This window comes from Pleurodeles waltl, chromosome 2_1 (genome assembly GCF_031143425.1).
Source record: "Pleurodeles waltl isolate 20211129_DDA chromosome 2_1, aPleWal1.hap1.20221129, whole genome shotgun sequence".
Lineage (NCBI taxonomy): Eukaryota > Metazoa > Chordata > Amphibia > Caudata > Salamandridae > Pleurodeles > Pleurodeles waltl.
This window is the reverse complement of record NC_090438.1, coordinates 31,676,517-31,703,304: the sequence shown is the minus strand read 5'-3', so window position 1 is coordinate 31,703,304 and position 26,788 is coordinate 31,676,517. Positions and strand designations below refer to the sequence as shown.

General features: G+C 48.6%; 1 protein-coding gene and 1 long non-coding RNA gene across 3 annotated transcripts in view; one reads left to right on the top strand and one right to left on the bottom strand.

Annotated features, from left to right (window-relative positions):
• Window positions 1-7,327: 7,327 nt before the first annotated feature.
• Window positions 7,328-8,901, bottom strand: LOC138258256 (uncharacterized). Its single transcript, XR_011198405.1, has 2 exons — window positions 8,190-8,901; window positions 7,328-7,574 (listed from the first exon to the last, which is right to left on the bottom strand). It is a non-coding gene; the product is annotated as an uncharacterized lncRNA (long non-coding RNA).
• Window positions 8,902-9,087: 186 nt separating this feature from the next.
• ITGB1BP2 (integrin subunit beta 1 binding protein 2) overlaps window positions 9,088-26,788 on the top strand; it is a 140,185-nt gene continuing 122,484 nt past the window's right edge. Inside the window, exon 1 of one of the 2 annotated variants that reach the window (XM_069209176.1) lies at window positions 9,088-9,779. In XM_069209176.1, the coding sequence (XP_069065277.1) occupies window positions 9,716-9,779 (64 nt within the window). In that variant the 5' untranslated portion in view covers window positions 9,088-9,715. The remainder of the gene's footprint in view (window positions 9,780-26,788) is intronic. The other variant, XM_069209175.1, reaches the window with a different exon arrangement.

The window sequence follows — 26,788 nt, the reverse complement described above, 5'->3', positions numbered from 1 at the left end:
GTGTAGATTTGAGTGTTGCAGAGCAGTGTTGTAGAGTGGACTGGTGTAGAGTGGCCTAGAGTTACGTAGCGTATTGTGGAGTGGTGTGGAGAGGAGTTGAGTGTCATAGACTGGAGTGATGTACAGTGTAGGGGGTGTAAATTAGCGTAGTGTAGTGTTGAGTAAAGTGGCACTGAGTGGAGAAGATCAGAGAGACTTAGAGTGGAGTGGCCTAGTGTGGATTGTGATAGACTGGGGTAAAGTGTCATGGAGTGCATTAAAGTGGAGTGCCATAGAGTGTCACAGAGGAGTGCCATAGAGTGGGCAGAGTGTCAAAGAATGAATAAGAGTGGAATGTCATGGAGTGGAGTGTCCTAGAGTGTTGGAGTAGAGTGATGTAGAATGGCACAGAGTAGAGAGAAGTGGAGTGGCCTGGAATAGAGTGGCTTAGAGTGTTGTGGAATAGGGTAGTGCCGTAGAGTGGAGTGTTGCAGTCTGGCCTAAAGCGGAGTAACATAGAGTGTCACGCCATAGAGTGTCACAGAGAGGCGTCATAGAGTGGGCAGAGTGTCAAAGAATAGATAAGAGTGGCATGTCGTAGAGTGTCTGTAGGAAAGTACCATCTTGCCTGGCATGTTACCCCCATTTTTCACTGTATATATGTTGTTTTAGTTGTATGTGTCACTGGGACCCTGTTCTCCAGGGCCCCAGTGCTCATAAGTGTGCCTGAATGTGTTACCTGTGTAGTGACTAACTGTCTCACTGAGGCTCTGCTAACCAGAACCTCAGTGGTTATGCTCTCTCATTTCTTTCAAATTGTCACTGACAGGCTAGTGACCAATTTTACCAATTTACATTGGCTTACTGGAACACCCTTATAATTCCCTAGTATATGGTACTGAGGTACCCAGGGTATTGGGGTTCCAGGAGATCCCTATGGGCTGCAGCAATTCTTTTGCCACCCATAGGGACCTCTGACAATTCTTACACAGGCCTGCCACTGCAGCCTGAGTGAAATAATGTCCACGTTATTTCACAGCCATTTTACACTGCACTTAAGTAACTTATAAGTCACCTATATGTCTAACCTTTACCTGGTAAAGGTTAGGTGCAAAGTTACTTAGTGTGAGGGCACCCTGGCACTAGCCAAGGTGCCCCCACATTGTTCAGGGCCAACTCCCCGGACTTTGTGAGTGCGGGGACACCATTACACGCGTGCACTACATATAGGTCACTACCTATATGTAGCTTCACAATGGTAACTCCGAATATGGCCATGTAACATGTCTATGATCATGGAATTGCCCCCTCTATGCCATCCTGGCATAGTTGGCACAATCCCATGATCCCAGTGGTCTGTAGCACAGACCCTGGTACTGCCAAACTGCCCTTCCTGGGGTTTCACTGCAGCTGCTGCTGCTGCCAACCCCTCAGACAGGCAGCTGCCCTCCTGGGGTCCAGCCAGGCCTGGCCCAGGATGGCAGAACAAAGAACTTCCTCTGAGAGAGGGTGTTACACCCTCTCCCTTTGGAAAATAGTGTGAAGGCAGGGGAGGAGTAGCCTCCCCCAGCCTCTGGAAATGCTTTCTTGGGCACAGATGTGCCCAATTCTGCATAAGCCAGTCTACACCGGTTCAGGGGACCCCTTAGCCCTGCTCTGGAGCGAAACTGGACAAAGGAAAGGGGAGTGACCACTCCCCTGACCTGCACCTCCCATGGGAGGTGTCCAGAGCTCCTCCAGTGTGCTCCAGACCTCTGCCATCTTGGAAACAGAGGTGCTGCTGGCACACTGGACTGCTCTGAGTGGCCAGTGCCACCAGGTGACGTCAGAGACTCCTTCTGATAGGCTCCTTCAGGTGTTGCTAGCCTATCCTCTCTCCTAGGTAGCCAAACCCTCTTTTCTGGCTATTTAGGGTCTCTGTCTCTGGGGAAACTTTAGATAACGAATGCAAGAGCTCATCCGAGTTCCTCTGCATCTCTCTTCACCTTCTGCCAAGGAATCGACTGCTGACCGCGCTGGAAGCCTGCAAAACTGCAACATAGTAGCAAAGACGACTACTGCAACTCTGTAACGCTGATCCTGCCGCCTTCTCGACTGTTTTTCTGGTGGTGCATGCTGTGGGGGTAGTCTGCCTCCTCTCTGCACCAGAAGCTCCGAAGAAATCTCCCGTGGGTCGACGGAATCTTCCCCCTGCAACCGCAGGCACCAAAAAGCTGCATTACCAGTCCCTTGGGTCTCCTCTCAGCACGACGAGCGAGGTCCCTCGAATCCAGCAACTCTGTCCAAGTGACCCCCACAGTCCAGTGACTCTTCAGTCCAAGTTTGGTGGAGGTAAGTCCTTGCCTCACCTCGCTAGACTGCATTGCTGGGAACCGCGACTTTTGCAGCTACTCCGGCCCCTGTGCACTTCCGGCGGAAATCCTTTGTGCACAGCCAAGCCTGGGTCCACGGCACTCTAACCTGCATTGCACGACTTTCTAAGTTGGTCTCCGGCGACGTGGGACTCCTTTGTGCGACTTCGGGTGAGCACTGTTTCACGCATCCTCGTAGTGCCTGTTTCTGGCACTTCTCCGGGTGCTACCTGCTGCTAAGAGGGCTCCTTGTCTTGCTCGACGTCCCCTCTACCTCCTGGTCCAATTTGCGACCTCCTGGTCCCTCCTGGGCCACAGCAGCATCCAAAAACGCTAACCGCACGATTTGCAGCTAGCAAGGCTTGTTGGCGTTCTTTCGGCGGGAAAACACTTCTGCACGACTCTCCACGGCGAGAGGGATCCGTCCACCAAAGGGGAAGTCTCTAGCCCTTTTCGTTCCTGCAGAAACCTCAGCTTCTTCTGTCCAGTAGAAGCTTCTTTGCACCCACAGCTGGCATTTCCTGGGCATCTGCCCATCTCCGACTTGCTTGTGACTTTTGGACTTGGTCCCCTTGTTCCACAGGTACCCAAGATTGGAAATCCATCGTTGTTGCATTGTTGGTTTGTGTCTTTCCTGCATTATTCCTCTAACACGACTTCTTTGTCCTTAGGGGAACTTTAGTGCACTTTGCACTCACTTTTCAGGGTCTTGGGGAGGGTTATTTTTCTAACTCTCACTATTTTCTAATAGTCCCAGCGACCCTCTACAAGGTCACATAGGTTTGGGGTCCATTCATGGTTCGCATTCCACTTTTGGAGTGTATGGTTTGTGTTGCCCCTATCCCTATGTGTCCCCATTGCATCCTATTGTAACTATACATTGTTTGCACTGTTTTCTAAGACTATACTGCATATTTTTGCTATTGTGTATATATATCTTGTGTATATTTCCTATCCTCTCACGGAGGGTACACTGTAAGATACTTTGGCATATTGTCATAAAAATAAAGTACCTTTATTTTTAGTATAACTGTGTATTGTGTTTTCTTATGATATTGTGCATATGATACTAAGTGGTACTGTAGTAGCTTCACACGTCTCCTAGTTCAGCCTAAGCTGCTCTGCTAAGCTACCATTATCTATCAGCCTAAGCTGCTAGACACCCTATACACTAATAAGGGATAACTGGGCCTGGTGCAAGGTGCAAGTACCCCTTGGTACTCACTACAAGCCAGTCCAGCCTCCTACAGTGTCCTAGAGTGCTGGAGGAGAGTGTTGTTGAATGGCAAGGAGTAGGGAGGAGTGGAGTGGCCTGGAATAGAGTGGCTTAGAGTGTCGTGGAATAGCGTAGAGTGCCGTAAAGTGGAGTGTTGCAGACTGGCCTAAACATAGAGTGGAGTGGCAAGGAGCTGTGCTACGTAGACTATAATTAGGGTCCCAGTTTTATATTTATTTTTTAGCCATTTCCATCTGTATTTATTTTTGCTAAATGTATCTGTGTTTATATGTATTTATTTGGTGTTCTGTAGAAAGCTGAAGCTGAAACTAGTAAATTTCCACTTTTACTTTACCAGTAAATGTACACTCATATCTGAATGCCTGACAGGTGTCAATGATTTGAATGCCCATACCTGATAAACCAAAACACTCTTGTGATAACATCCGTTTCATGCACACCTATTGCTGTTCAAGCCTCTTTGATAAGGAGTTACAAGAGAAACAGTTTCCCAGTCAATCTGCACAGCCTTTCACCTGTGAATGACAACACTTAAAACCAACCTAATTTTCATTTTTAGCCATATTAAAAAAATACAGACAAGAAAATATATGCTTTTCTGTCTGTACTTATCTGTAAAAACGAACTGAGAGCCTTAAATATAATGGAGTAAAGTGGTGTAGAGAGGAGAAGCCTAGAGTGAAGTGACGTAGAGTCGAACAGAGTAGGGTAGAGTGGAATGTCATAGGGTGGAGTGTTGTGGAGTAGAGTGGCATAGTGCAGAGTGGAGTAAAGTAGAGTGAAGTGTAGTAGAGTATCATAGAGTCGGGTAGTGTGCCCTGGAGTGGTGTAGAGTGCTGTGGAGTGTCGTGGAGTAGCATAGAGTGGAGTAGAGTACAGTGTAATAGGGGGGAGCAGAGCAACTTAGAGTAAAGTGAAGGGTGACAGAGTGGAGTTGTGCAGAGTAGATCGGTGTGGCCCAGACGGGAGCATTGTAGGGTAGAGTGAAGTGTAGTAGAGTATCCTAGAGTAGTGTGCCCTGGAGTGGTGTAGAGTGTCGTGGAGTGGGGTAGAGTATCGTAGAGTAGTGTGCCCTGGAGTGGGGTAGAGTGGAGTGGGGTAGAGTGGAGTGGGGTAGAGTGTCGTAGAGTAGAGTGGAATGTTGTAGAGTATGGTAGAGTAGTGTGCCCTGGAGTGGTGTAGAGTGGAGTGGGGGTAAAGAGTCGTAGAGTAGTGTAATGTGCCCTGGAGTGGTGTAGAGTGTCGTGGCATGGGGTAGAGTGTCGTAGAGTAGAGTAGTGTGCCCTGGAGTGGTGTAGAGTGTCGTAGCATGGAGTGGGGTAGAGTGTCGTAGCGTAGAGTAGTGTGCCCTGGAGTGGTGTAGAGTGTCGTAGCGTGGAGTGGGGTAGAGTGTCGTAGCGTGGAGTGGGGTAGAGTGTCGTAGAGTAGTGTGCCCTGAAGTGGTGTAGAGTGTCGTAGCATGGAGTGGGGTAGAGTGTCGTAGAGTAGTGTGCCCTGGAGTGGGGTAGAGTGTCGTAGAGTAGAGAATGGTGCCCTGGAGTGGTGTAGAGTGGAGTGGGGTAGAGTGTCGTAGCGTAGAGTAGTGTGCCCTGGAGTGGTGTAGAGTGTCGTAGTGTGGAGTGGGGTAGAGTATCGTAGAGTAGAGTAGTGTGCCCTGGAGTGGTGTAGAGTGTCGTAGAGTAGAGCAGTGTGCCCTGGAGTGGAGTAGAGTGTCGTAGAGTGGCGTGGGCTAGCATAGAGTGAAGGGGGACAGAGTGGAGTTGTGAAGAGTAGATTGGTGTGGCCTAGACGGGAGTGGAGTGGAGTGGAGTGGAGTGGAGTGGAGTAGAGTAGAGTAGTGTGCCCTGGAGTGGTGTAGAGTGTCGTGGAGTGGAGTAATGTGCCCTGGAGTGGTGTAGAGTGGAGTGGGTAGAGTATCGTAGAGTAGAGTAGTGTGCCCTGGGGTGGTGTAGAGTGTCGTGGAGTGTCGTAGAGTGGCGTGGGGTAGCATAGAGTGAAGGGGGACAGAGTGCACCTGTGCTGAGTAGATTGGTGTGGCCTAGACGAGAGTAGAGCAGAGTAGAGTAGAACAGAGTAGAGTAGAGTGGAGTGTAGTAGAGTAGTGTGCCCTGGAGTGGTGTAGAGTGTCGTAGAGTAGAGAATGGTGCCCTGGAATGGTGTAGAGTAGAGTGGTGTAGAGTAGAGTAGAGTGGTGTAGAGTGGAGTGGTGTAGAGTAGAGTAGAGTAGAGTAGTGTGCCCTGGAGTGGGGTAGAGTGCCCTATCGTAGAGTAGTGTGCCCTGGAGTGGGGTAGAGTGCTCTATCGTAGAGTAGTGTGCCCTGGAGTGGGGTAGAGTGCTCTATCGTAGAGTAGTGTGCCCTGGAGTGGGGTAGAGTGTCGTAGAGTAGAGTAGTGTGCCCTGGAGTGGGGTAGAGTGTCGTAGAGTAGAGTGGTGTAGAGTAGAGTAGAGTGGTGTAGAGTAGAGTGGTGTAGAGTAGAGTAGAGTGGTGTGCCCTGGAGTGGTGTAGAGTGTCGTAGCGTGGAGTGGGGTAGAGTGTCGTAGCGTGGAGTGGGGTAGAGTGTCGTAGAGTAGTGTGCCCTGAAGTGGTGTAGAGTGTCGTAGCGTGGAGTGGGGTAGAGTGCCCTATCGTAGAGTAGTGTGCCCTGGAGTGGGGTAGAGTGTCGTAGAGTAGAGAATGGTGCCCTGGAGTGGTGTGGAGTGGGGTAGAGTGTCGTAGCGTGGAGTGGGGTAGAGTGTCGTAGAGTAGTGTGCCCTGAAGTGGTGTAGAGTGTCGTAGCGTGGAGTGGGGTAGAGTGCCCTATCGTAGAGTAGTGTGCCCTGGAGTGGGGTAGAGTGTCGTAGAGTAGAGAATGGTGCCCTGGAGTGGTGTAGAGTGGAGTGGGGTAGAGTGGGGTAGAGTGTCGTAGCGTGGAGTGGGGTAGAGTGTCGTAGAGTAGTGTGCCCTGAAGTGGTGTAGAGTGTCGTAGCGTGGAGTGGGGTAGAGTGCCCTATCGTAGAGTAGTGTGCCCTGGAGTGGGGTAGAGTGTCGTAGAGTAGGGAATGGTGCCCTGGAGTGGTGTAGAGTAGAGTGGTGTAGAGTAGAGTGGTGTAGAGTAGAGTAGAGTGCCCTGGAGTGGTGTAGAGTAGAGTAGGGTGCCCTGGAGTAGAGTAGAGTAGAGTAGAGTAGAGTAGTGTCCCCTGGGGTGTCGTAGAGTGGCGTGGGTAGAGTATCGTAGAGTAGTGTCCCCTGGGGTGTCGTAGAGTGGCGTGGGCTAGCATAGAGTGAAGGGGGACAGAGTGGAGTTGTGCAGAGTAGATTGGTGTGGCCTAGACGGGAGCAGAGTAGAGTAGAGTAGAGTAGAGTAGAGTAGAGTAGAGTAGAGTGGAGTAATGTGCCCTGGAGTGGTGTAGAGTGTCGTAGAGTGGAGTAGAGTATCATAGAGTGGAGTAATGTGCCCTGGAGTGGTGGAGTGGAGTGGGTAGAGTATCATAGAGTAGAGTAGTGTGCCCTGGGGTGTCGTAGAGTGGCGTGGGGTAGCATAGAGTGAAGGGGGACAGAGTGCACCTGTGCAGAGTAGATCGGTGTGGCCTAGGCAGTGTAGAGTGAGCAGTGAAGATTAGACTGCAGTGGTGTTGAGGGCACTGAGGAAGAGTGCATGGGCACAGGATAGAGCGGTACTGGGTAGAGAAAGAAAGTAAACATTAAAGCTCTATGGGAGGACAGAGCCTGATGTTCCACCTTTGCCTTTCAATGCACAGCAAATGTGACAAGATAAGAACAAACTTTAAAGGCCTGTTTATAGAAAGCGATCACTTGTGGAAAAATACAGTAAAAAGGCTGCGCTCCATGGGAGGGACAAAAACATGTTGGACGGCCTAAGACCAAAAAAAGCCAGCAAATCGAAAGCAAGCAAATATGAGTAACAGACCACAAAGCCAATGGTAAGCAACGGGTGGAATGCATTCTTCGGTGAGCTTTCAGACTGTCCCCAAAACGTCTTTATAACTCTGTCTGGTAAGCTTCGCCCTAAAAAAGGAATGAGAACAGAGGGAGTACACGAAGTTACTCCTCAAACAAAGAAAAGGAACTTTAAAAAAGGAAATAAATAAAAAGGCGTGAAGGAGAAGGGAGTGTAGGGTGAAGCTCGAAATTATAAAGTTACAACAGAAACTGATGAGAGGGGAACAACTAAGTAACCAATTGAGAAGTAATGGATCTGCAGGGGTCATGTCCAGACATGCCTGCAGTGGTCAGTGACGCCCTGCCCAGGTTGCTTACCCTGTCCTGATGCCGGGTTTAGGGTCAGGGGCCCCTCAGAGCCCACAGTGACGCTGCAGCGACGGAGGACGTGAGCTGGCCCTGCCCAGGGATGGGAGGCACCTCTAACAGAACCCCATGAAGGCGCCATGTTTGGGGTACAGTGGGCCCTAGGGTCACACCGTGAGGTTTAAGGGACGCCGACTGTGAGGCGTAGCTGTGAAATACGTCTGCTGCCCTTTAAAGCGGGGGTGTAAGGCTCGTGACTGCCTAGTGATGTTCTTTACACCCTCTGGTACCCACAGAGATGCCCTGTCTGAGGGTCAGAGGTTCCCAAGGTCACACAGCGAGGTTAGAGCGATGAGCGCTGGGAGCTGTCCTTACCCAGAATAGCTGTGGAGAGCACCAGTACTGTCCAGTACCTCTCACAATGTGCATATCCAAGGGAGATGTTCTCTCTGGGGTTCAGAGGTTCCCAAGGTCACACAGCGAGGTTAGAGTGATGAGCGCTGGGAGCTGTCCTTACTCAGAAGAGCTGTGGAGAGCACCAGTACTGACCAGTACTGCTCTCCAGAATGTGCATATCCCAGGGAGATGTCCGTACCCAGAATAGCTGTGGAGTGCACCAGTACTTCTCACAATGTGCATATCCCAGGGAGATGTCCGTACCCAGAATAGCTGTGGAGTGCACCAGTATGACCAGTACTTCTCACAATGTGCATATCCCAGGGAGATGTTCTGTCTGAGGGTCAGAGGTTCCCAAGGTCACACAGCGAGGTTGGAGTGATGAGCGCTGGGAGCTGTCCTTGCCCAGAAGAGCTGTGGAGTGCACCAGTACTGTCCAGTACCTCTCACAATGTGCATATCCCAGGGAGATATCCGTACCCAGAATATCTGTGGAGTGCACCAGTACTGACCAGTACCTCTCACAATGTGCATATCCAAGGGAGATGTCCGTACCCAGAATAGCTGTGGAGTGCACCAGTACTGTCCAGTACTTCTCACAATGTGCATATCCCAGGGAGATGTCCCGCCTGGGGCTCAGGCTCTCCCAAGATCACACAGGGAGGCCGGAGCGGCGCTGGCCTCAGCTGATTGTGCCCAGAGCTGTGACATGCCTCGACTGCCTCCCTGCTCTTTAGCCATGTGTGTCCCTGCCCCTCCTCCTGTCTGAGTGCCCACCTGTCACCCGCTGCTGACTCTCCGCAGCGCCTGGCATTCCCCTGTCCCAGGCTAAATATAGCGCCTCTCTGCTCCACCCCCACCCCAGAGCCTCCATGAACCTTCCAGACTCCAGGCTGGGAGCTATTTCATTCATACTGGGCTGGGGTCTGCCAGTGTGTGCTGGGCCTGCCAGGGCGAAGGAGCAGTGCCAGGGCTCTGCCTACCGAGACCTGCCCCGAGAGAAGGAGCTGTGTCAGGACCCCGTGTGTGAGATCCTGCCCTCACACTCGCATTAAGTTGTGCCCGCAGAGTGAAGGACCTGTGCCCTCAGGGTGAAGGAGCTGTGCCCCCAGAGACAAGGAGCTGTACCCTAACAGCGAAAGAGCTGTGCCCCTGGAGAGAAGGACCTGTACCCTCACAGTGAAGGACCTGTACCCTCAGGGTGAAGGAACTGTGTCAGATCCCCGGAGTGAAGGAGCTGTACCCCCCGGAGTGAAGGAGCTGTACCCCCCGGGTGAAGGAGCTGTACCCTCACAGTGAAGGACCTGTACCCTCACAGTGAAGGACCTGTACCCTCAGGGTGAAGGAACTGTACCCTCTCAGTTAAGGGGTTGTACCCTCAGGTTGAAGGACCTGTGCCCTCAGGGAGAGGCTCAGGGTGAAGGAGCTGTGCCCTCACAGTGAAGGACCTGTGCCCTCAGAGTGAAGGAGCTGCCCAGGGCACCCTTGCCCATCTCTGCCCCAGGATGGCTCTGCAGTGCTATAACAAGGGCTGCGGTCAGAGGTTCGACCTGGAGCAGAACTCGGAGGGTAAGTGAGGGTTGCGCAGGCCCGAGGTAGGTTGTGGGGTGCGGTAAGGGGACCAGGGGGTGAGGGGAGTTCAGCATATCCACTGGAGGCTATCGGGGTAGACGTGGCTCTCAGGGACACCTGGGGGCTTCTGGGGTTCAAGTGTGCCCAAGTCAGGGGGTGCGCAGCCTACTTGGGGTTCACACTTTCTCTCGGGGGTTTAGGGTGGTCTTGCTAGGGCTTCAACACCCCGACGCTATTGGGGTTTCATTAAGCAGTTCTGCTTTTATGGTAAAATAAAGGGTATTCTGTTGAGTACCAAAGTCAAAAATGCACAAAACCACATAGGGTGGTATTGTTGTGGTGCATAGAAAGGTCTTCTTGTGGGCTCTTGGAGCACTTTTGGGGGTTCACGAGATAGCACCTACTTCAGGTACTTGCAGAGCAGTCTTTGCAGACTTCGTAGAACCTCCCTCTGGCGCCAAAGGAAATCTGGAGCGGACTTGTACGAAGCTAAAAGGACTTCAGAGAGTAGCCTTGTTGGGGTTTCATAGTCTGGTCTTGTGGGAGGTGGGGGTCATAGCATGATTGCTAGACTCAGAGTAGTTTTCGCGGGTTTATAGTGCTCTTAATAGACTACATCAAGTGGTCTAGTCTGAAGCTCATGCCATGTTCTTGCCTGAGGCTCATGCCATGTGCTTGCCTGAGGCTCATAGCATGGTCTCGTCGGAGGCTCATAGCATGGTCTCGTCGGAGGCTCATAGCATGGTCTCGTCGGAGGCTCATAGCGTGGTCTCGTCGGAGGCTCATAGCGTGGTCTCGTCTGAGGCTCAAACCATGGTCTCGTCTGAGGCTCATACCATGGTCTCGTCTGAGGCTCAAACCATGGTCTCGTCGGAGGCTCATAGCATGGTCTCGTCGGAGGCTCATGCCGTGGTCTCATCTGAGGCTCATGCCGTGGTCTCATCTGAGGCTCATGCCGTGGTCTCATCTGAGGCTCAAACCATGGTCTCGTCTGAGGCTCAAACCATGGTCTCGTCTGAGGATCAAACCATGGTCTCGTTTGAGGCTAAACCCATGTTTTAGTCTGAGGCTCATACCATGGTCTTGTCTGAGGCTCATACCATGGTCTTGTCTGAGGCTCATACCATGGTCTTGCCTGAGGCTCATACCATAGTCTTGTCTGAGGCTAATACCCTGGCCTAGTCTGAGGCTCATGCCATGGTCTTGTCTGAGGTTCCTTCCATGGTCTTGCCTGAGGCTCAACCCAAGGTCTTGCCTGAGGCTTATACCATGGTTTTGTCTGGGGCTTATACCATGGTCTTGTCTGAGGTTCATGCCATGGTCTTGTCTGAGGCTCATGCCATGATCTTGTATGAGACTTATACCATGGTCTTGTCTGAGGCTCAAACCATGGTCTCATCTGACGTTCATGCCAAGGTCTTGTCTGAGGCTCAAACCATGGTCTCCTCTGAGATTCATGCCATAGTCTCGTCTGAGGCTCAAACCATGGTCTCCTCTGAGATTCATGCCATAGTCTCGTCTGAGGCCCACACCCTCAGAGGCCATGCTGAAGTTTGCCACCATGTTATTTTTGGTGACTATTACAGAAGCTCCTTTTAGGGTAACTGATTAGTCTCAATGGGTCGTAAAGCGATTTTTCCGGGTACATCCAGTGGAGTTGTTGAGATTTCATACAGAACTTTGGTTGGGGTTTTGTAGATGGGTTTTGAGGAGGGGAATTGCAGACCATCTTGTAATGTAGCATGTTTTGATTGGGATTAATGGGGTTCTCTAGTTAGACATTATTAGAGTGGTCTTTATGGGGTTCATTCCACGCTCGCTTGGGGTTTATTCAGTGCTCGCGTTGGAAACCAAGGGAACCATCTTCTTCTGGGTGCTTTGGGACTCCAGTTTATAGAGGATAGATTGGTCTTGTAAGTTGATGTTTTTGGGGTTCATTTGGCTCTTTTCTTGGGGTGCGTTCGGTGCTCGTGTCGGTAATACATGGAACAATGTTCTCCTGGTGTCTTTGGGGCTCTAGCTTAGAGTTCCCAGAATGGTCTTGTAGATTGGTTCGTACAATGCTGTTGTCGCGATACATTCAGTGCCCTTGGGGTGCATTCCATGTTCTTGTTGGTGATGCATTGAACATCTTCTCTCTGGTTCTTTGGGGCTCCAGCTCAGAGTTCCAAGACTGGTTATGAAAGTTTGTCCACGGAGGGCTGTTGGGGTTCATTCTGTGCTCTTGGGGTTCATTCAACAGTCTGTGGGTCGTTATTGGAATCAATAGATCGGACGCATCACCTAGCGCGTAGAAGCGCCCCGTGCTCTCTGTGTAATGACACAGCCGGTCTGCGACTAGGGGCAAGAACACAGAACAGCAGCTGAAAGATCAGAAATACAAATTAAATACCCTCCCAAGTCTTACAGACAACAGGTGCTGTCAAGTCTCACTTCCTCAAGGGGGCTTTGGAGTGGTCTCCCCAGAGAATATTTTTAAAGAAATAGAAACATAGTTCCCTCCATAGCAGAATTTCCACATAGACTTGTTAAAACCATTGGTTTTTAAAATACCTCTCAGCTTTGATGGTGTGCCAAGCAAGATTGACCCTTTGCCAATTGTTGTTGAAGCATCTATCTACGTTTCTAAATTTAATTTTCTTCATCAGATGACTGAGAATCTTCTTGGAAGGGCAGCGCCGCGAAGCAAAGTTACACAAACTCCCAGTCAGTGCAGGAGAGCTCAGTCTGCACGTTTGATATGCGCTTCAAGCCCCACTGTTGGCCACAGAGCTGATTGCCGTCCGTTTACACCCATTTTACAGACTACGCTGTCTCATAGCAGCACTGATTATCACTCAAAGCTCAGCTTTAGAAGGATATTTAGAAATAAAATACTTGTATCTCCAAAGATCTGCTTGTCAGGTGATAATAGTATATTGTGTTTAAAAGGATGCTTAGCAGCACGTGTACGTAACGTGGTCACTTCCCCAGTTCAGTGACGGTCCATTACTTATCCTGGGAGTCTGTACAGTGACGGTCCATTACTTATCCTGGGAGTCTGTACAGTGACGGTCCATTACTTATCCTGGGAGTCTGTGCAGTGACGGTCCATTACTTATCCTGGGAGTCTGTACAGTGACCGTCCATTACTTATCCTGGGAGTCTGTACAGTGACGGTCCATTACTTATCCTGTCCATTACTTATCCTGGGAGTCTGTACAGTGACCGTCCATTACTTATCCTGGGAGTCTGTACAGTGACCGTCCATTACTTATCCTGGGAGTCTGTACAGTGACGGTCCATTACTTATCCTGGGAGTCTGTACAGTGACCGTCCATTACTTATCCTGGGAGTCTGTACAGTGACCGTCCATTACTTATCCTGGGAGTCTGTGCAGTGACGGTCCATTACTTATCCTGGGAGTCTGTGCAGTGACGGTCCATTACTTATCCTGGGAGTCTGTACAGTGACCGTCCATTACTTATCCTGGGAGTCTGTACAGTGACGGTCCATTACTTATCCTGGGAGTCTGTACAGTGACGGTCCATTACTTATCCTGGGAGTCTGTACAGTGACCGTCCATTACTTATCCTGGGAGTCTGTACAGTGACCGTCCATTACTTATCCTGGGAGTCTGTACAGTGACGGTCCATTACTTATCCTGGGAGTCTGTACAGTGACGGTCCATTACTTATCCTGGGAGTCTGTACAGTGACGGTCCATTACTTATCCTGGGAGTCTGTACAGTGACGGTCCATTACTTATCCTGGGAGTCTGTACAGTGACCGTCCATTACTTATCCTGGGAGTCTGTACAGTGACGGTCCATTACTTATCCTGTCCATTACTTATCCTGGGAGTCTGTACAGTGACGTCCATTACTTATCCTGGGAGTCTGTACAGTGACGTCCATTACTTATCCTGGGAGTCTGTACAGTGACGGTCCATTACTTATCCTGGGAGTCTGTACAGTGACCGTCCATTACTTATCCTGGGAGTCTGTACAGTGACGTCCATTACTTATCCTGGGAGTCTGTACAGTGACGTCCATTACTTATCCTGGGAGTCTGTACAGTGACGTCCATTACTTATCCTGGGAGTCTGTACAGTGACGGTCCATTACTTATCCTGGGAGTCTGTACAGTGACGGTCCATTACTTATCCTGGGAGTCTGTACAGTGACGTCCATTACTTATCCTGGGAGTCTGTACAGTGACGTCCATTACTTATCCTGGGAGTCTGTACAGTGACGTCCATTACTTATCCTGGGAGTCTGTACAGTGACCGTCCATTACTTATCCTGGGAGTCTGTACAGTGACCGTCCATTACTTATCCTGGGAGTCTGTACAGTGACGTCCATTACTTATCCTGGGAGTCTGTACAGTGACGGTCCATTACTTATCCTGGGAGTCTGTACAGTGACGTCCATTACTTATCCTGGGAGTCTGTACAGTGACGGTCCATTACTTATCCTGGGAGTCTGTACAGTGACGTCCATTACTTATCCTGGGAGTCTGTACAGTGACGTCCATTACTTATCCTGGGAGTCTGTACAGTGACGTCCATTACTTATCCTGGGAGTCTGTACAGTGACGTCCATTACTTATCCTGGGAGTCTGTACAGTGACGGTCCATTACTTATCCTGGGAGTCTGTACAGTGACCGTCCATTACTTATCCTGGGAGTCTGTACAGTGACGTCCATTACTTATCCTGGGAGTCTGTACAGTGACGTCCATTACTTATCCTGGGAGTCTGTACAGTGACGTCCATTACTTATCCTGGGAGTCTGTACAGTGACGGTCCATTACTTATCCTGGGAGTCTGTACAGTGACGGTCCATTACTTATCCTGGGAGTCTGTACAGTGACGTCCATTACTTATCCTGGGAGTCTGTACAGTGACGTCCATTACTTATCCTGGGAGTCTGTACAGTGACGGTCCATTACTTATCCTGGGAGTCTGTACAGTGACCGTCCATTACTTATCCTGGGAGTCTGTGCAGTGACCGTCCATTACTTATCCTGGGAGTCTGTACAGTGACGTCCATTACTTATCCTGGGAGTCTGTACAGTGACCGTCCATTACTTATCCTGGGAGTCTGTACAGTGACGTCCATTACTTATCCTGGGAGTCTGTACAGTGACGTCCATTACTTATCCTGGGAGTCTGTACAGTGACGTCCATTACTTATCCTGGGAGTCTGTACAGTGACGTCCATTACTTATCCTGGGAGTCTGTACAGTGACGGTCCATTACTTATCCTGGGAGTCTGTACAGTGACGGTCCATTACTTATCCTGGGAGTCTGTACAGTGACGTCCATTACTTATCCTGGGAGTCTGTACAGTGACGTCCATTACTTATCCTGGGAGTCTGTACAGTGACGTCCATTACTTATCCTGGGAGTCTGTACAGTGACGTCCATTACTTATCCTGGGAGTCTGTACAGTGACGTCCATTACTTATCCTGGGAGTCTGTACAGTGACGGTCCATTACTTATCCTGGGAGTCTGTACAGTGACCGTCCATTACTTATCCTGGGAGTCTGTACAGTGACGTCCATTACTTATCCTGGGAGTCTGTACAGTGACGTCCATTACTTATCCTGTCCATTACTTATCCTGGGAGTCTGTACAGTGACGGTCCATTACTTATCCTGGGAGTCTGTACAGTGACCGTCCATTACTTATCCTGGGAGTCTGTACAGTGACGGTCCATTACTTATCCTGGGAGTCTGTACAGTGACGGTCCATTACTTATCCTGGGAGTCTGTACAGTGACGGTCCATTACTTATCCTGGGAGTCTGTACAGTGACGGTCCATTACTTATCCTGGGAGTCTGTACAGTGACGGTCCATTACTTATCCTGGGAGTCTGTACAGTGACGTCCATTACTTATCCTGGGAGTCTGTACAGTGACCGTCCATTACTTATCCTGGGAGTCTGTACAGTGACGGTCCATTACTTATCCTGGGAGTCTGTACAGTGACCGTCCATTACTTATCCTGGGAGTCTGTACAGTGACCGTCCATTACTTATCCTGGGAGTCTGTACAGTGACGGTCCATTACTTATCCTGGGAGTCTGTACAGTGACGGTCCATTACTTATCCTGGGAGTCTGTACAGTGACGGTCCATTACTTATCCTGGGAGTCTGTACAGTGACGGTCCATTACTTATCCTGGGAGTCTGTACAGTGACGTCCATTACTTATCCTGGGAGTCTGTACAGTGACGGTCCATTACTCATCCTGGGAGTCTGTACAGTGACGGTCCATTACTTATCCTGGGAGTCTGTACAGTGACGGTCCATTACTTATCCTGGGAGTCTGTACAGTGACGTCCATTACTTATCCTGGGAGTCTGTACAGTGACGTCCATTACTCATCCTGGGAGTCTGTACAGTGACGGTCCATTACTTATCCTGGGAGTCTGTACAGTGACGGTCCATTACTTATCCTGGGAGTCTGTACAGTGACGTCCATTGCTTATCCTGGGAGTCTGTACAGTGACCGTCCATTACTTATCCTGGGAGTCTGTACAGTGACGGTCCATTACTTATCCTGGGAGTCTGTACAGTGACGTCCATTGCTTATCCTGGGAGTCTGTACAGTGACGGTCCATTACTTATCCTGGGAGTCTGTACAGTGACCGTCCATTACTTATCCTGGGAGTCTGTACAGTGACGGTCCATTACTTATCCTGGGAGTCTGTACAGTGACGGTCCATTGCTTATCCTGGGAGTCTGTACAGTGACGGTCCATTACTTATCCTGGGAGTCTGTACAGTGACGGTCCATTACTTATCCTGGGAGTCTGTACAGTGACGGTCCATTACTTATCCTGGGAGTCTGTACAGTGACGGTCCATTACTTATCCTGGGAGTCTGTACAGTGACGGTCCATTGCTTATCCTGGGAGTCTGTACAGTGACGGTCCATTACTTATCCTGGGAGTCTGTACAGTGACGGTCCATTACTTATCCTGGGAGTCTGTACAGTGACCGTCCATTACTTATCCTGGGAGTCTGTACAGTGACGGTCCATTACTTATCCTGGGAGTCTGTACAGTGACGTCCATTACTTATCCTGGGAGTCTGTACAGTGACCGTCCATTACTTATCCTGGGAGTCTGTACAGTGACGGTCCATTACTTATCCTGGGAGTCTGTACAGTGACGGTCCATTGCTTATCCTGGGAGTCTGTACAGTGACGGTCCATTACTTATCCTGGGAGTCTGTACAGTGACGGTCCATTACTTATCCTGGGAGTCTGTACAGTGACGGTCCATTACTTATCCTGGGAGTCTGTACAGTGACGGTCCATTACTTATCCTGGGAGTCTGTACAGTGACGGTCCATTACTTATCCTGGGAGTCTGTACAGTGACGGTCCATTACTTATCCTGGGAGTCTGTACAGTGACGGTCCATTACTTATCCTGGGAGTCTGTACAGTGACGTCCATTACTTATCCTGGGAGTCTGTACAGTGACGGTCCATTACTTATCCTGGGAGTCTGTGCAGTGACGTCCATTACTTATCCTGGGAGTCTGTGCAGTGACGTCCATTACTTATCCTGGGAGTCTGTACAGTGACCGTCCATTACTTATCCTGGGAGTCTGTACAGTGACCGTCCATTACTTATCCTGGGAGTCTGTACAGTGACGTCCATTACTTATCCTGGGAGTCTGTACAGTGACGGTCCATTACTTATCCTGGGAGTCTGTACAGTGACGGTCCATTACTTATCCTGGGAGTCTGTACAGTGACGGTCCATTACTTATCCTGGGAGTCTGTACAGTGACGGTCCATTGCTTATCCTGGGAGTCTGTACAGTGACGGTCCATTACTTATCCTGGGAGTCTGTACAGTGACGTCCATTACTTATCCTGGGAGTCTGTACAGTGACGTCCATTACTCATCCTGGGAGTCTGTACAGTGACGGTCCATTACTTATCCTGGGAGTCTGTACAGTGACGGTCCATTACTTATCCTGGGAGTCTGTACAGTGACGTCCATTGCTTATCCTGGGAGTCTGTACAGTGACCGTCCATTACTTATCCTGGGAGTCTGTACAGTGACGGTCCATTACTTATCCTGGGAGTCTGTACAGTGACGTCCATTGCTTATCCTGGGAGTCTGTACAGTGACCGTCCATTACTTATCCTGGGAGTCTGTACAGTGACCGTCCATTACTTATCCTGGGAGTCTGTACAGTGACGGTCCATTACTTATCCTGGGAGTCTGTACAGTGACGTCCATTACTTATCCTGGGAGTCTGTACAGTGACGTCCATTACTTATCCTGGGAGTCTGTACAGTGACGTCCATTACTTATCCTGGGAGTCTGTACAGTGACGGTCCATTACTTATCCTGGGAGTCTGTACAGTGACGGTCCATTACTTATCCTGGGAGTCTGTACAGTGACGGTCCATTACTTATCCTGGGAGTCTGTACAGTGACGGTCCATTACTTATCCTGGGAGTCTGTACAGTGACCGTCCATTACTTATCCTGGGAGTCTGTACAGTGACCGTCCATTACTTATCCTGGGAGTCTGTACAGTGACGGTCCATTGCTTATCCTGGGAGTCTGTACAGTGACGGTCCATTACTTATCCTGGGAGTCTGTACAGTGACGGTCCATTACTTATCCTGGGAGTCTGTACAGTGACGGTCCATTACTTATCCTGGGAGTCTGTACAGTGACGTCCATTACTTATCCTGGGAGTCTGTACAGTGACGGTCCATTACTTATCCTGGGAGTCTGTGCAGTGACGTCCATTACTTATCCTGGGAGTCTGTGCAGTGACGTCCATTACTTATCCTGGGAGTCTGTACAGTGACCGTCCATTACTTATCCTGGGAGTCTGTACAGTGACCGTCCATTACTTATCCTGGGAGTCTGTACAGTGACGTCCATTACTTATCCTGGGAGTCTGTACAGTGACGGTCCATTACTTATCCTGGGAGTCTGTACAGTGACGGTCCATTACTTATCCTGGGAGTCTGTACAGTGACGGTCCATTACTTATCCTGGGAGTCTGTACAGTGACGGTCCATTGCTTATCCTGGGAGTCTGTACAGTGACGGTCCATTACTTATCCTGGGAGTCTGTACAGTGACGTCCATTACTTATCCTGGGAGTCTGTACAGTGACGTCCATTACTTATCCTGGGAGTCTGTACAGTGACGTCCATTACTTATCCTGGGAGTCTGTACAGTGACGTCCATTACTTATCCTGGGAGTCTGTACAGTGACCGTCCATTACTTATCCTGGGAGTCTGTACAGTGACGTCCATTACTTATCCTGGGAGTCTGTACAGTGACGTACATTACTTATCCTGGGAGTCTGTACAGTGACGTCCATTACTTATCCTGGGAGTCTGTACAGTGACGGTCCATTACTTATCCTGGGAGTCTGTACAGTGACGTACATTACTTATCCTGGGAGTCTGTACAGTGACGGTCCATTACTTATCCTGGGAGTCTGTACAGTGACGGTCCATTACTTATCCTGGGAGTCTGTACAGTGACCGTCCATTACTTATCCTGGGAGTCTGTACAGTGACGGTCCATTACTTATCCTGGGAGTCTGTACAGTGACGGTCCATTACTTATCCTGGGAGTCTGTACAGTGACGGTCCATTACTTATCCTGGGAGTCTGTACAGTGACGGTCCATTACTTATCCTGGGAGTCTGTACAGTGACGTCCATTACTTATCCTGGGAGTCTGTACAGTGACGTCCATTACTTATCCTGGGAGTCTGTACAGTGACGGTCCATTACTTATCCTGGGAGTCTGTACAGTGACGTCCATTACTTATCCTGGGAGTCTGTACAGTGACGTCCATTACTTATCCTGGGAGTCTGTACAGTGACGGTCCATTACTTATCCTGGGAGTCTGTACAGTGACGGTCCATTACTTATCCTGGGAGTCTGTACAGTGACGTCCATTACTTATCCTGGGAGTCTGTACAGTGACCGTCCATTACTTATCCTGGGAGTCTGTACAGTGACGGTCCATTACTTATCCTGGGAGTCTGTACAGTGACGTCCATTACTTATCCTGGGAGTCTGTACAGTGACGTCCATTACTTATCCTGGGAGTCTGTACAGTGACCGTCCATTACTTATCCTGGGAGTCTGTACAGTGACGGTCCATTACTTATCCTGGGAGTCTGTACAGTGACCGTCCATTACTTATCCTGGGAGTCTGTAAGTCTAAGTTGGCCTTGGTGGGATTCAAGTTCCACAACAGGTGCTGTTGGTGCTGAGCGTCCAGCCTTCTGACCCAACTTCCCATCAACGGCAGGCTTTCATTGTGGGGAAAAAAAGCAAAATTATTGTTTACATGAAAAACGACATTTACCCTGAAATATCAACTTTTCAGTTATAGTAAATACTAATGTACTAAGTTGATTTACCCAGCAAATGTATGTCCCAATTATCTACTAATTGTTTTCACCAGAAACTGCACCTAGAAGAGATTCTGTATTGCATACAGGCTCCCCCCGTCTTGCAAGGGATCCCACTGTCGCGTCAAGAATTACTACCTTTAAACCGTGGCCTGTATTACATTATCATACTATGGATGCCCACAATATGAAAATATTAATCACCATTTCTCCAGAGCCAGCATTTTATTAGAGTTGGACCCCCCCTTGCACAGCTGTAGGGCTGCTGGCGCCCGGTGCCACAATCTTTTTGGCACCTCCCCATGACCCCCTCCTCGGATTCCCTCACTACGACCCTGCAAAAGTGCCCCTCATCTCTCCATCGCCCCTCTCTCACACATGCATTTAATTGGTTTTAAAGTGCTGGTAAAGTCTGGCTTTACTAATCCACATAAAATACAGATCTGTTCTTTGCAGCAGGCGCATTAACTCTCTGCGTTACTTTATGGCGAGTCAAAGCGGCCTCCTGTGTCTCTCCCTAGCAGAAACATTAATCACATGAGGTAGCTTGACCTTTCTATTGCTGCCTGAAACCTGGACCCAAAAGAGTTGTTGCTCAACACAGCACCCTCCCCCCCCCCCCTTGAGAACAGTGCCCCCCTCCAGGTCAGCCCCCAGTGCGGCCGCACCAGTCGCACCGCCCTAAAGCCGGCCCTGTCCACACACATCACCTCGAGTTCGACATTTTTGATAATGTACTTTGTTACACGGCCCACTCTGGCCCTGCTCTCAGGGACGCGCCCTGGTCCCGCTCCCGCTGCTGCTTCATGATAGGCCCAGCGTACCCATTAACAATGTGATTGGCTGTTCCACAGGTCCTTCCCTGTCAATCATCCTGTGCCTTTAGCTCCTGTGGTGATGCGCTGTGCTCAGACAATGTTGTCTTGAGTCTCACTAACTGGGAAGCAGGTCCTGCATTTGTTTTCATCAGGGTGATAGCCGTATACAATAAAAAAACAACATACATTTATCCTATTTCACCCAAACACTTAAATATGGCATATTATTAAAGGAAAAAACAATACAATGAACAACATTTTTAAAGTAACTCTATTAGCAAAAAGATTTTTTGACCCTCAAAAGTCAGATTTTCCGCAAATCTCTTGGTTGCCTGGATGCACGCTGCTCAGCATAAATCCACTCTGGGACTTAAAGGTTAAATTGTTAAAATTGTTAAAATTGTTAAAAGGTTAAATTGGGGGAAGGCTCTCACCTATCCAGGGCAGTCAAAACAACAGTGGGGGTGAAGCAAGGCTGTGTATTGGCTCCAACACTCTTCAACCTGTACATAGCAGATCTCCCCGCCAAGTTAAATGGTCACTCATCCCACTCTCCATCACTGGGCGGTCAACAAGTATCCAACCTACTATATGCAAATGACCTACTACTGATCAGTAATACCAGAATAGGCATGCAGAAATTATTAAAGGCATTAGAAGAATAGTCAGGTTCTAATGATTTAGAAATTAATCATAAAAAATCTAAAATGATTACCTTAAACCGCAGGCCAACCACCCCAGGTAAATGGCATATGAATGGGAAAACCCTAGAGGAAGTAACATCATACAGATACCTAGGATTGGTGGTGGATGCTAGAGGTAATTACATGTCACAAAAAGAGGCTACAAAAAACAAGACGCAGGCCCTTACTTACGCCTTTTGCAAGCTAGCAAATTCAGTCTGTGGTCATGCTCTGAACCTATTAACAGCAGTAATGAGAGCGAAGCTACTTCCAACTATCACCTATGGGACCGAAATAATGAGGGGGATGGAAGTAGGTCTTCTGGATAAGCTTCTGATAAAAACATATAAGCGCGTTTTTCGGCTGCCCGGACGTGCATCGCCAGCCCAGGTCAGACTGGAATTTATGCTGGTCAAACAGTCGTTAGCACGACCGGCAGCATACATTAAATGCTGCTACAAACTGAGCCGCGCTTCAAAAGGGTCTTTAGCCAATCTAGTCTGGCAGGAAATTATCCTAGAAAGAGGGAACCCCAACTACATAAGGTATCTAGAAAAAAGTAAGAATCTTTTGAGCTTAGATGAGGTATGGAACCGGTCTTTACCCATCTCTGCTTTCAATAAAGCAGTGAATAAAGCAAGTAAATTACAGAGCTTGTTAGAAGATAAGATCTCATTGGCCAAAAGGGAGCATAGTTGGTTGATCCCTAACTCCTACAAAACATTTAAAGAATCACCACTGATGGCTGGCTCCTACTCACGGAAATTAAAGCAATCCTTTCTCAGACTTAGGCTGGGTGAAGTCCCTACTTTAGACCTCATGCCAAAATGGAAGAAGGAGCGGCAAGTAGGCTCCCGGGAGTGCCGTCTCTGTCATCTAGCTTCTAGCAGATGAAAACTTGATGCATGTGGTCTGCATTTGCCCAGCCCTGGCGGCCGAAAGGAGACTCCTACTAAAAAAATAATTTAACGGTTTAACAATTAGATCATGCAGACAAGCATTAATTGCAGCCTTTAACCCTCGAAATACAATATTGAACATTAGGCTGGTTCAATTTTTGGAAATTTTCACTCTAAAAACCACAGCCTCTCGAAATAACCAACTCAGCGGGAGGGCGGAAACGATAGCGAAATCCCTATAACCCACTTTGAACATCTTAAAGAAGGGAAGGGTCCTAGGTAGTCCATTGGGTTGTTTAGTTTGTGTCATAATAAAGTCTGGTACCAACAACCAGACTTAAGTAGGGGTAAATAAAATCGATAGAAGGCCTCCTCCCACTTTGTCCCATTTTTACCAATACCTCATTGGGCTGTCACTGTTTTCTTTATATTTCTTTGTGGAAGGAAACTTTATATACCATTTCATTTTAAACACAAGATTTTATTCTGCGTTGTATTTTTCTTACCTTCAATAAGTTTGTTCTGTTGCCCTATTATTAATGCCTTATAGCACTAGCATGTTTTTTTTCTTAAAATTTTTATGTGGAAGGAAATTTTACTTACCATTTCACCCTAAGCCAAAGAACTGTAATTGTCTTTTTGCCCTAAAATTGTTCTGTTAAATGTTTACGTGGAAGGAAAAGTTTTATGGTTTTAATTAACTAATAAACTTGTTTTTACTACTACACTCTGGGACTTGCACTCTTGACATTTCGATAAGCATGTTTTCAGATGCAAAGGGTTTTGTCATACCTAGGACATAATGAATCACTTAACTCCTATTTTTGCAAACATTCTTCAGTTAGTGAAAGAATGAATTTAATACGTGTGTAAAACGTCTCTCTTAATGTAGAAATTTCAGATTACTTACATATTCCGATTTTTCTCTGTTAACTCAATTCCAGTTTCCTTGACCCATTTATTGACTGTTTTTTAGGTCTCGGTTAGACAGTTCATGTGCTGTCTCTTTGATTCATTTTGTTTACATTCAGTGGGCTTACAGCCCGCCCATACCTTACCATTGGTTAGCGCCAGCGTCATTCTCATTTTCTTTGTTCCTGTTTGTTCTGGCACGTGGACGTCATATCTTCTCCTTGTGTTTGGCCCTCCCCTGGAGCAGGGACCAACTACTTGTGTCCATCCGCTGCTCCTGTGTTTGGAGCTATTTTTCTCTTTGTGTCCAAGCAGGCCATATCAGCGCTTGTGTTTCATGCCGTCTCCTGCCCTCCGTCCATGTTGCTTTTTTTCCTTCCATCCGTTTCTTCTCCACCCCAGCCTCCCCCGTCCCTCTGTCATCTTCGTTCGTTTTCGGCTTCTACTTCTGCTGCTGGAAAGAATGGCATTTGTTTTGCCTTTTTTTCCTACTTGTCATGTTTGTCCTGGATTCTTTTAGCCATGCTATGGATTCGCTTTAGAGTTCTGTTAATTCTCTTCCTCAGTCAAATGTGTTCATTCTCCATAACTTACTCACAGGCTTATGCACTATGTGCTGGATTCATGGGGTTGCCACCTGGCCACCTTTACACCAACATGACTGATATGTCACTGTCCTGGCCGGAACACAAATTATGAATCTCACCTAAAGTCATTTTATTTCTTTTTATCAGTGCATACTGTGAACCAGTGCTGGAACTGGAGAAAACAAATGTTCCCGGAACCCATCCATTGGGGTCTTGGTGTGGCAGATGAAAAGGGTGGAGTCACGAGGGGCGGAGATCGAAAAGCAGAGTCGCCAGTCAATGTATACATTTTGTTTTTAAATCTGCTGCAAAGACATTGCCATCAAGGATACACGTGACGGCAAATTTGTTCTAGATTACCTAATTGGTGACAGAGGCTGCATTTTAAGATATATTCTTGAGTTGAGACTCTTGCTGGAGAGATCAGTGTGAGCCCCGCCATTCTGGGGGGAGTATACCAGCGGTGAGGTAACTCTGGTGGGTCATTCAGTCCTGGGAGAGGTCAGGACTTCTCTCCAGTCACAGTTTGGACTCATCAAGCGGGATAATGTGCCTGCTGCAAAGCACATTGTGGAACACGCAGACCTCAGATGCATGTTTTATGTAGATAGGTAAGCAGTGCTGATTTTGACACTGAGACCATTTTGTTACCTCCAGTTCACAAGTTGTGATCCTTCTAATAGGACACGGTGAGCTATTCGCCGGCATCAAGGCGCTCCGTGCAAACTGCAAGTCATGGGTTTCGAGCTGTATTGTTTTTTATCCTCAATCCATTGTCGTTCTAAGATTGCTAAGAAGTGCTCCTCTTGAGTTAGTAAAGGCTTGTTAGTACAGACAACCCCCATCAATGCTTGGCGTCTCCCAGCCGCTCACTGTTCACATATCACGTCTACAAGTATGGACCGTGGGATTCCTACACCGTATAATCCTCACTTTCTTAAGTACCATTTCCTTCCCTTGATTTGCAGACTTGTGTGAGTTGTTGGTTCTCTGGGATGTAAAGCACCCCGACACCCTGCCCTGGGGTGACTAGTGCTATACAAGAACTGCAGAAAAAATAAATTACTTTGGGCCGTATCAAGCATTATTAGTGTAATTACTCGTGCACACATGTAGATCTTGCATTCTCACACGCAGATCTCTGACATGGGAAGGGGCTTGAAGAAGGTCAAAACCGGCCTCCAAGCTGTAGTTTCTCTACGTACTCGTGAAGTGTGTATCACTCCTGCTCCGTCCGTACTTTGAAGCGTCTCCTCCAGGTGTCTGGTACCGGCCACGGCAGAGGCCACGCGAGTTTCTCCCGGTGCCTGTCACTGGGGCAGAGAGGGGTTCAGAGCACCTGCCCATCCAATCCGTGGCCTCTCAGCGGAGCGCACTGAGCAGTGGCCGAGATTCCACTTGTGATTCTGTGTATGTATGAAGGGGGCACACTTGTGTAAATACTATAGTGCTTACCGGGAGTGTGTGTGTTTTGGGGTAGTGGAGGGAGGGGGGCGCATTCAGGAGACTGAGACAAGGCGCAGAGGAGGCAAGAGATGAGGTGAAACATTTGCAGATGCTGGAGATGTGGAGTGTAGGAGGCTGGACTGGCTTGTAGTGAGTACCTAGGGGTACTTGCACCTTGCACCAGGCCCAGTTATCCCTTATTAGTGTATAGGGTGTCTAGCAGCTTAGGCTGATAGATAATGGTAGCTTAGCAGAGCAGCTTAGGCTGAACTAGGAGACGAGTGAAGCTCCTACAGTACCACTTAGTGTCATATGCACAATATCATAAGAAAACACAATACACAGTTATACTAAAAATAAAGGTACTTTATTTTTATGACAATATGCCAAAGTATCTCAGTGAGTACCCTCAGTATGAGGATAGGAAATATACACAAGATATATATACACAATACCAAAAATATGCAGTATAGTCTTAGAAAACAATGCAAACAATGTATAGTCACAATAGAATGCAATGGGAGCACATAGGGATAGGGGCAACACAAACCATATACTCTAGAAGTGGAATGCGAACCACAAATGAACCCCAAACCTATGTGAGCTCGTAGAGGGTCGCTGGGACTGTAAGAAAACAGTGAGGGTTAGAAAAATAGCCCACCCCAAGACCCTGAAAAGTGGGTGCAAAGTGTACCTAAGTTCCCCAAAGAGCACAGAAGTCGTGATAGGGGAATTCTGCAAGGAAGACCAACACCAGCAATGCAACATCAATGGATTTCCTGACGAGGGTACCTGTGGAACAAGGGGACCAAGTCCAAAAGTCACGATCAAGTTGAGAGTGGGCAGATGCCCAGGAAATGCCAGCTGTGGGTGCAAAGAAGCTGCCACTGGACAGTAGAAGCTGAGGATTCTGCAAGAACAACAAGGGCTAGGAACTTTCCCTTTGGAGGATGGATGTCCCATGTCGTGAAGAGTCGTGCAGAAGTGTTTTCCCGCCGAAAGACCGCCAACAAGCCTTGCTAGCTGCAAATCGTGCGGTTAGTGTTTTTGGATGCTGCTGTGGCCCAGGAGGGACCAGGATGTCGCCAATTGCGTCAGGGGACAGAGGGGACGTGGAGCAAGACAAGGAGCCCTCTCAGCAGCAGACAGCACCCGGAGAAGTGCCAGAAACAGGCACTACGAGGAGGCGTGAAACGGTGCTCACCCGAAGTCGCACAAAGGAGTCCCACGTCGCCGGAGACCAACTTAGAAAGTCGTGCAATGC